At 36.5% G+C, this 8,485-nt stretch overlaps 1 protein-coding gene and 1 non-coding gene across 2 annotated transcripts; both read left to right on the top strand.

Annotated features, from left to right (window-relative positions):
* Positions 1 to 1,964: 1,964 nt before the first annotated feature.
* Positions 1,965 to 5,593, top strand: LOC113712289 (eukaryotic translation initiation factor 2 subunit beta). Its single transcript, XM_027235646.2, has 10 exons — positions 1,965 to 2,101; positions 2,285 to 2,384; positions 2,695 to 2,803; positions 2,890 to 2,945; positions 3,039 to 3,093; positions 3,208 to 3,296; positions 3,491 to 3,636; positions 4,095 to 4,237; positions 4,470 to 4,555; positions 5,351 to 5,593. Exons 2-10 carry the CDS (start codon positions 2,304 to 2,306, stop codon positions 5,426 to 5,428), a joined length of 843 nt encoding a protein of 280 aa, XP_027091447.1. The 5' UTR covers positions 1,965 to 2,101; positions 2,285 to 2,303; the 3' UTR covers positions 5,429 to 5,593.
* Positions 5,061 to 5,148, top strand: LOC113719381 (small nucleolar RNA SNORD34). The gene has a single exon (XR_003454872.1). It is a non-coding gene; the product is annotated as a small nucleolar RNA SNORD34 (small nucleolar RNA).
* Positions 5,594 to 8,485: the final 2,892 nt, after the last annotated feature.

The raw sequence follows: 8,485 nt of genomic DNA, 5'->3' as shown, positions 1-8,485 counted from the left end.
TTCGTTATGTAATTTTATTATGAGTAAAAATGATCCTAACGAATGAGTGAATCAAACAAAGATGGTAATTAATAAATATTACTATGAGCTGCTCTTCATCGTTTCATTTGTACGTACGTGCATGTTTTGTGTTTCCTGTTTTAAAATATTGGTGATTAGTGGCGGATAGGACTGCAAGCGAGTCGAGTCGAGTCGAGTTTTGACATAATCAAGCCGATTCTTGACATAATTTTAGTGAACTTGAACTCAAACTCGAACTCGAACTCGACGAGCCGAGAATTTCAAGCTCGAGCTCGAACTCGAAAAAAATAAAAAAAATAATATTTTTTCTTAATAAATAATAAAATATTGAAGATATATATGCAATTTTACTATTAAAATAAAAAATAAAAAATAAAAAAAATAAATACTTAAAATAAAAAAAAAATAAATATTTATATACTTAAAATAAAAAATAAAAAAATATATATATTATATACTCGGCTCGCGAGCTAACGAACTTAATATCTTGAGCTCGAGTCGAGTTTCTCGCTAGCGGTTCGATTCATTTGCAACATTCATTTGCAACCCTAGTGACGGATGCAAGATGTGAGAATTACTACTTTTACGAGCATTAATTAACACTTGACAAAAAAATACTAGAAGGAAGGAACCCTATGGGATGGGGATTATTTGTGTCGTCCCATGTTCATGGAGTTACTGCAGAACAATCCCGTGACCCCTCGGGTTATCCTATATTCCTTCCTGGGTTGCAAGTTGCAACTTGCATGCCAGCCAGTGAAGCCCCGCTAGATATGGAAGCTATATAGAATTAGAGTACTGTAACGTCCGTGACCTGAAAATGGTGAACCATTTGATTTGATTTGACAATGAAAATCCATTCCAACATTTTTAGCTCATGTTATATATCCTCCACAAGAAAAACAAAACGAGATTATCCTAAATTTTTTGGAGCAGAAATGTTGGATTTGGAGCCCACAGCGATGTCTGTTTCATCAAATTATAAACTACTCACCACCCTCCATTTACGGTGATGAAGATGAACAGTAGATTATGACAGATTTGGAGAATTTTTTTTTTTTTTTTAGAAGCATTCCTTGGGTCAATGGTCTCCCATTAACATGCTTCCTTCTTTGGAAGCGGTGTGTTATTTTTTTCGTTTTTTTTTTTTTTTTAATAATGGATAAGAATATGGTTGCTTTCGCTGTCACGTTAGCCCTCTCCACTCCTGAGAGCCACCATGGTCCGGAGGATGTATTGGTGACGAACATCTGAAGAATATCTTGTCTGCCGGTCTGTGAGGAAAAACAATCCGCACCCAATCATTTAAATTAAATAAAAATAATAATAATGGAGTACTTGTTTTTTTTTTTTTTATATAGTAAAAGATACTTAAAAAGGAATTTGAAGTTCAGATAATGACTGATAATCTGGTTTTCTTCTATCAGGGGTGACAAATAAAATAATTCAACGTAGAATGTCCGTGAAAAGGTTTAAAAGTAGTAGATCGTTGTGCAATTGAAGAACTGCAAATGACTTGGAAATCTTTTGGTTTAGTCCTAATTTGAACTCAAAATACTCCATTTAGGAGACACCAAATTTTACAAATAGATGAAAGGAAAGGGTAAAGTCTGGCTAAGCCTAAGGACCTCCTACTAATTATTTCAGGTTTCGTTCGGATTGAAAAATTTGACAAAAAAATTTAAAACTCTCTCAAATCCCTCTAATTGTTTATATTATTTAAGAGGTATTTGGAAATATTTATTTAGTTGGAATCCTTTGTTAGTTTGGGCGTTAGAGGCAGTTTTCATCATGCTTTTTTTTGTTTCCCCCCCTCTGAATGAAGCAAATACCAAGAAAAACTTTCAGTCTTTGGTTCAAGCCTTCAAGGCCCACAAAAAACAAGTTCTACGGCCCATGTATGTTGGCCCTATAGTAGGAGCCCTAAAGAGAATCGCCTACAAAGCACAAACGGCCCCTGTTCCTCGGACGCAGTCGACAGCCGAAACACGAAGGAAAGAGATAATCAGCAATCAGCCGCAAAGACTCCCAAGCCAGAGATTCATTCCCCGACACCTACAGTCTTCAACCCCATCGCCAGGTAACGTCGCTTCGGCTTTTCCAGCGTTTCATCACTATTTCATTCTAAATTAAGAGAATATTATGCTCTTTTTTCTGCTCATTTTATGCTGAAATGTTTGAGCCCGCTGCGAATCCTTTTATATTAAGGAATATTTTTTTGGGGCAATCGCTTGATGCCCTTTGCGTTCTTTGGATTGTTTAGGTTTTAAAAAGGAATCGACATGGCTGAGGAAGAAAATCATAAGGAGGCGGTGCAGGAGGAGGCAACCGCCCCGGAGGAAGTCAAGGATGAGGCCGGGGATGTAAGTCTTTCTCGCTCCATGGGTTTGTTTAGATATATGTCTTGGGCGAATTGAATGCTTGTTTCTTTTTATGGTATATTATCGAATTGAAAGGTGAGATAATTTTGGAAGTTGGGATTTCACTCTCTGACAATTAGGGTTTTGGTGTTCGCGTCTTGGTATGTGACTATTTGCTGAGGAGGAACGGAAAGAAATATTGTACTTAGTTTCTATGCTGAAATCAGTAGCTCTGTAAAGGAAGATGCTTCTCTTTTCGATTGCCATTGATTTTTAGGTGAATTCATTAAATCCTTGAGCTCTTTTTTCGCAGATTGCCCCCTTTGATCCCACAAAGAAGAAGAAAAAGAAGAAAGTTGTAATTCAAGATCCTGCTGATGATCCTGTGAGTGAGTTGGCTGAAAAAACTGAAAGCCTATCAGGTAAACTATTCCACATTCGGAGGGTATCCTGTGCACTGGTTTTTTTTTTTTTTGGTTATTCCCCTAATGTTGACATATGCGTGCAGTTTCTGATGGCCTTGAAACTACATTTGCGGGTTTGAAAAAAAAGAAGAAGAAACCTGTAAGTATGCTGCTGTCCATGTTTATCTGAACAATTTAATATACATTACATTGTATCTCGAGCTACCATGACATCTTTAAATTATTGGTGCAGGCACATACAGATCTATTGAATGATGACAAGGAAAACACAGGAGATGAGTTGGATGGTAAATGCTTGTTCTCTGAAACTGCTATGTGGGAGAGAATTCAGATTCTGTTGGGTCCTAGCCGTCTGAGTTTTTGTACATGTTCCACCGGTTAACATTTCTGTGTTTTTGTAGATCAAATCGGAGAGGATGAAGAAGCTGAAGGAATTGTTCTGCAACACTATCCATGGGAGGGAAGTGATCGAGATTATGAATATGAAGAGGTGATTCTTTTTTTTTTTAAGTCACAATTTGCAGCCATTCATGTTCTTATAATTATTGAACATAGAAAAAGGGATCTAATCCCTTTTTTTTTGAAGGAATATCTTGGTCAAGTGCTCATGTTAATGTTAAAATCTAACTGTCCTTTCCTATGCTTTTCTTTGTCATTACTGTAATTTCATTTAAAACTTTGCAGCTTCTGGGAAGAGTTTTCAACATTCTTCGTGAGAATAATCCTGAGCTTGCTGGAGACAGGCGGAGGACAGTAATGCGGCCTCCTCAGGTTCTTCGTGAAGGCACCAAGAAAACTGTTTTCGTGAATTTCATGGACCTCTGCAAAACGTACGTTATATCTGTCCAAATTACATGTCATCATACAAAACGCTTGTGTACTTCCCCCCCTCCCCCTTCTTTTATTGGGGATGCTTGCCTTATAGTGCTTCAGTTGCTTGTGTCATTCTGCAGCGCTTGCACACTTGTCTATTCATTTTTTTAATGGGAACTCATTAGTTGCTTAATCAACCTATTGTGTAGCCTCAAAATGGTAGTCCTAGTATTTTTTGCTGCAGTACGTATTACAGTTAGCTTGTAATGAATTCTCATTTGTGAGCTTTGTGCTTTATTTTTCAGTAGAAGGTTTGATTTATTATGAATCAGCTGAAACACCATGTTCTGTACCCCATGGATTTCTATTTAAATTTCCTTTGGTGTCTCTTTTGTTCTCTCTTTATTTCTAGTGAACCTGTCAATGTGCAATATGTCAGTAATGTTGCCTTTGTTTTGTTGATATCTATGAACAGGATGCATAGGCAACCAGAGCATGTCATGACTTTCTTGCTGGCTGAAATGGGTACAAGTGGGTCACTTGATGGACAGCAAAGGCTTGTTGTTAAAGGAAGATTTGCGCCTAAAAATTTTGAGGGCATCTTGCGGCGATATGTCAGTAAGTTCTTGTCATTGTCACCTGGCATGCCTAGTCAATTGTGAGATTAAATTGTTCGATTTGTAATTGAGAAGTGGATACCTCCTACTGATATTCAATCCTGGAAAGTAATTAAAGCAATCTGTCACGTTGGTCTGGTTGTAAGGTCACCTAATAGTCTGTAACAAGTGGATATTAGTTCGAGTTTTGTAATATTTGCAGAGATTTTGCTGACGATATATTTTATATACAGATGAATATGTCATTTGCAATGGGTGCAAAAGTCCTGATACAATCCTTTCAAAGGAGAACAGGCTCTTCTTCCTTAGATGTGAAAAGGTACGATATTGTTTCCCCCTGGCCGCCCTCTCTTTTTGTAGGTATAGTGTTCTACTCTAAATTGTGAATTTTGCAAGCATTTTCTCTTTCAAGACCTTTTACTTTTGCTAACTTGTCCTTTTCCTTGTAGTTGGAATATTAATTATTCCTGTTACTTCTTATCATTTCTGTTTGCCAATTGGGGCTGAGGTGTGTGACGATTTGTGTTTGCCTGCATTGTCTGATCGTGTTTCCTGAAGAGCATTTTGCTCTGAGGCCTCAGCAACTTGTTTTTATCCAAAACTTTGGAAGCTTTACTCTCTCTCTCTCCCCCCCAAAACCACCACAACCCCCCCCCCCCCCCAACAAACACCCAAGGGGCAGGTGGAGTAGAGTGATTGTAGAGGAGAAGAGGGCCTGTGTGTGGTAGGGCGTCGAGAACGTCATTGATTTTTGAGTTTCTTAAATCGTCTGTGTTCTCATCTGCTCTTTGGAAAACTTAATCATCCTGACAGCTTTTGTCACACAAGGCCAATGATGTATTCTGAAGAATTTGCCTACATTGTCTGATACATTTTTTTGGATTAGATGAATATGACTGTTCTGAGGCCTTGTGGAAGATGCGAGTACTTTTGTCTAAGATTAGTGTCACAACTTTTGGTTGCAGAATTGCAGTCCCAATGAACTTTTGGTTACTCGTGAAAATTAAGGAACAGCTCCTGATGGATTTGTTTATTCTATTTTCGAGTTTTATCTTCTTTACTATTGCCTTGTGAATATCTTTCTGAAATTACTCGTCTGTTTTTTTCATTGCAGTGTGGTTCTGGAAGGTCAGTTGCTCCAATTAAAGCAGGATTTGTTGCTCGTGTTGGTCGCCGGAAAGCTGGAACTTGAGTTGGCTTGTTAATGTTCGGCTGGAAGGCTTTTCTGAAAAATTTTGAAGTCTGTCTAGTTATCTTGTTTGAGTAAATTCATGTTATGAACATTTGAATCTTGCTTTTTGAGAAGAAATGTTATTGTTAAATATATATATATACAGCGTGCGACTTTAATATGCTATGCAAACTGCATTTAAGTTGAAAGTTCAGATCACTCCCTGCATGCGATTAACAGCCGTTGGGCTTTTGCTTCTTAATAATCAAGGAGGAACATCGGTCAGTTGAGGATAATCCACATCTAAGCTTTGTTCGGTTTCTTGATTATTAGAATGAAAGAGTCTTCTGTATATGAAAATCGAAAAGCAGCGGTTGGCTCCTCGTATTGCTTTTATATTCCGCGGCGCCAGCTGATATTAAAAAAGCAAAAGAAAAAAGAGTTTACTTGCCGCATTTTTGCAACAAAACATTAAAAGGCTGCCCAAAAAGAAGTGAAGGATGCCAGGTCTAAGCAACAGATCTGACATGTTGACAAATCAGCTCATATTATTCTGTACGCGACACCATCTTTTAAGGATGCAAAAAATTGCTTGCTACAACAACCCCACAACAAAACTACAACCACAGCGCAATGAGAAAATTTTGCCCCTTATATAATCTAGTTAGGGGTATTTATTTATTTTGAAGAAACCCCTTATATAATCTCGTCTCGTTCTTCAGTTTGGGCTTGCGAAATGGTCTGTCCGCCGCCCATGCAAAGATCTGGGAACGCAAAAGCCTGACATCAAGGACTACCAACTGGTCCAATGACTATTGGTTTCTCCTGCAAAAGGTTCAATTAATGTTTTCTCTTTGCCCACCATGAATGGATGCTCTAGCACCCAAAAGGGCGCAAAAAGCATTCAAAACTCGAAAACAAGTTTCTCTATAAAACAAAACTGGAATAGGATTTTTTTTTTGTCATTCTCAAAAAAAAAAAAATCCTATTTGTCAATCCACTTGTATATATACATACGTAAAGTCGGATAGCGATGTAGCGGAATTCAAGACGCTCGAAAATTTGTTTAACCAAATAATCGACAGAAGAAAGGATTAAAGAAAGAAGAACTCCACTGGGAGTTGATTTCTCGAAGTTTGATTAATACAAAAGTCAAACTTTTGAAATTAATTAAGCCCAAAAAAAAAAAGAAAGAAAAAGAAGAACCCCAAATGATAGGTTGTTCTTAACCAAAGAAAGAGACATTTGGACTGTTAGACATTATTGAGTCCCTTGAGCGGGGGAAAAGCGTGTGATCAGTAATTAGCTCAGCTGGCCGTCTTGTAAAAATACCAATCGGGCCTTCTAAATTATGAGAAAGATATTGGTGACGCAGCATGAGGAAAAACTCCTAACTTTTGAATAAATTAGTTTTTCAAATACTATATAAGAATTTTAAAAAGTACTGTAAAAAGTAGTAACAATTTTTTTTAATGTTTAAAAAAATCTCAAAATATATTTAAAAACTCTACTACTCTTAAATATTTTAAAATATTTTCTAAAAATATCTCAAAATATACTCTAAAAACTCTGTTAAAGTAAAATTTTTCAAAAACACCCCAAAAAATAGCTAATCCAAACGGAGCCAATGGGCTAATATTTGAACTGATTCTCCTTCAAATCAAATCAGACTGTATTCTCTTTTGGGGTAGATTCAAGATGCTACGCGATCTCTGGTGATGAGGGAGGCTGTCGATTTAGATTAAAGAAACTGCTACAACACTATAATAATGGAAGACACAGCAAAGATCTGAAGAGATGTGTAACCTCAGCAAGAGGCAGATAATTAATTTAATTAATAATATGGCGGAAGGGAAATTTGGGCGTGGCATGAAATAAGAGCATGTCACGTCTGTCTCTATTGATTTCATCTCCACCAATCGAAAGGTGTTAAGTCTATCTTTCTTTTTTGGATCCACAGCCATCTCTTATTCTACTTTTGGTTTCTATCCTTTTCTTTCAATTTGATGATTTGACCATTAAAAAGAAAGAAAAGCCCATCCTTCTGCATTGTTTGATGAAACCGTGTGATACTCGTTCTCCTTATCTTTTTCTTTTCTTTTCTTTTCTTTTCCCCATGAATTAAACATGTAGATGTAGTAGTTGTCTTCTTATTGCACAAAAAAACAAAAAAAAAAAGAACATAAAGAATTTAAGGGGATTTTTTTTTCAGGTTTAGGGTTCTTCCAAACATATCATAAAGAATTTCATCTGTTAAAGAAAAATGGTTGATGAAATGAAACGTCATTCATTGGATTGCTGTCAACGGAATATGTGCCCTATTATGGGGTGCTTTAAGATTGGAACGTTGGGCACAAAAAACCTCAGCCCTTTATCCTGAAGGGTTTCTATTTCCCAAACTTTTTTATCTTTATAGCTCTGCAATTGTCTTTCTAAGAAATCTTGTCGACCCCTGAAAATGATCCAACACGTGTAAATGACCCATAACATAAGATTCCGTCCAGCTCCAAAACGCATATTTACGAAAAGGTTGCAGCAACACCTAACCATTCTTTACTCAAATCAGCTCATTCTCTAATACTACTAACAGTCGTGTTTGGATACACGACTGTCTTAAATTCAGAAATATTTGATAAGAAAGATTAGCAAGGCTCTCTCTCTCTATATACATATATATATATATATATATATGTGATGTGATTAGGCCAACAACCTTATCAAATTGAAATGCCAATTACCGTCGACACTAAAATTGTTGTTCTAAGAGATCTTTTCACCGAAAATTCTGCAACAGCCGCCGAGTAGTCAAAAAAGAACTAAATTTTAGTTATTGGATATTTATAAAGGACTAAAAAAGAACTAAATTTTAGTTATATTTATATTGTTTATTAAATTTTGTGTATTACTAAATTAATAGTTATTGAATCTTAAGGAAACAAAAAAGAACTAAAACATGGTATTTGTGAAGGAGAAATAGCAATATAGTAAAAAGTGGCACAGAGAGTGGCACAGGGTGTGAGACAGAAGATCCGTTGCGTCAAAATAACTAGTATCAAACTGGCTGGATGGAACTTGGAA

This window comes from Coffea arabica, chromosome 1e, assembly GCF_036785885.1.
Source record: "Coffea arabica cultivar ET-39 chromosome 1e, Coffea Arabica ET-39 HiFi, whole genome shotgun sequence".
NCBI classification, from domain to species: Eukaryota; Viridiplantae; Streptophyta; class Magnoliopsida; order Gentianales; family Rubiaceae; genus Coffea; species Coffea arabica.
Note: the sequence above shows the minus strand (reverse complement) of the source record. Positions and strands in the feature narration are given on the sequence as shown.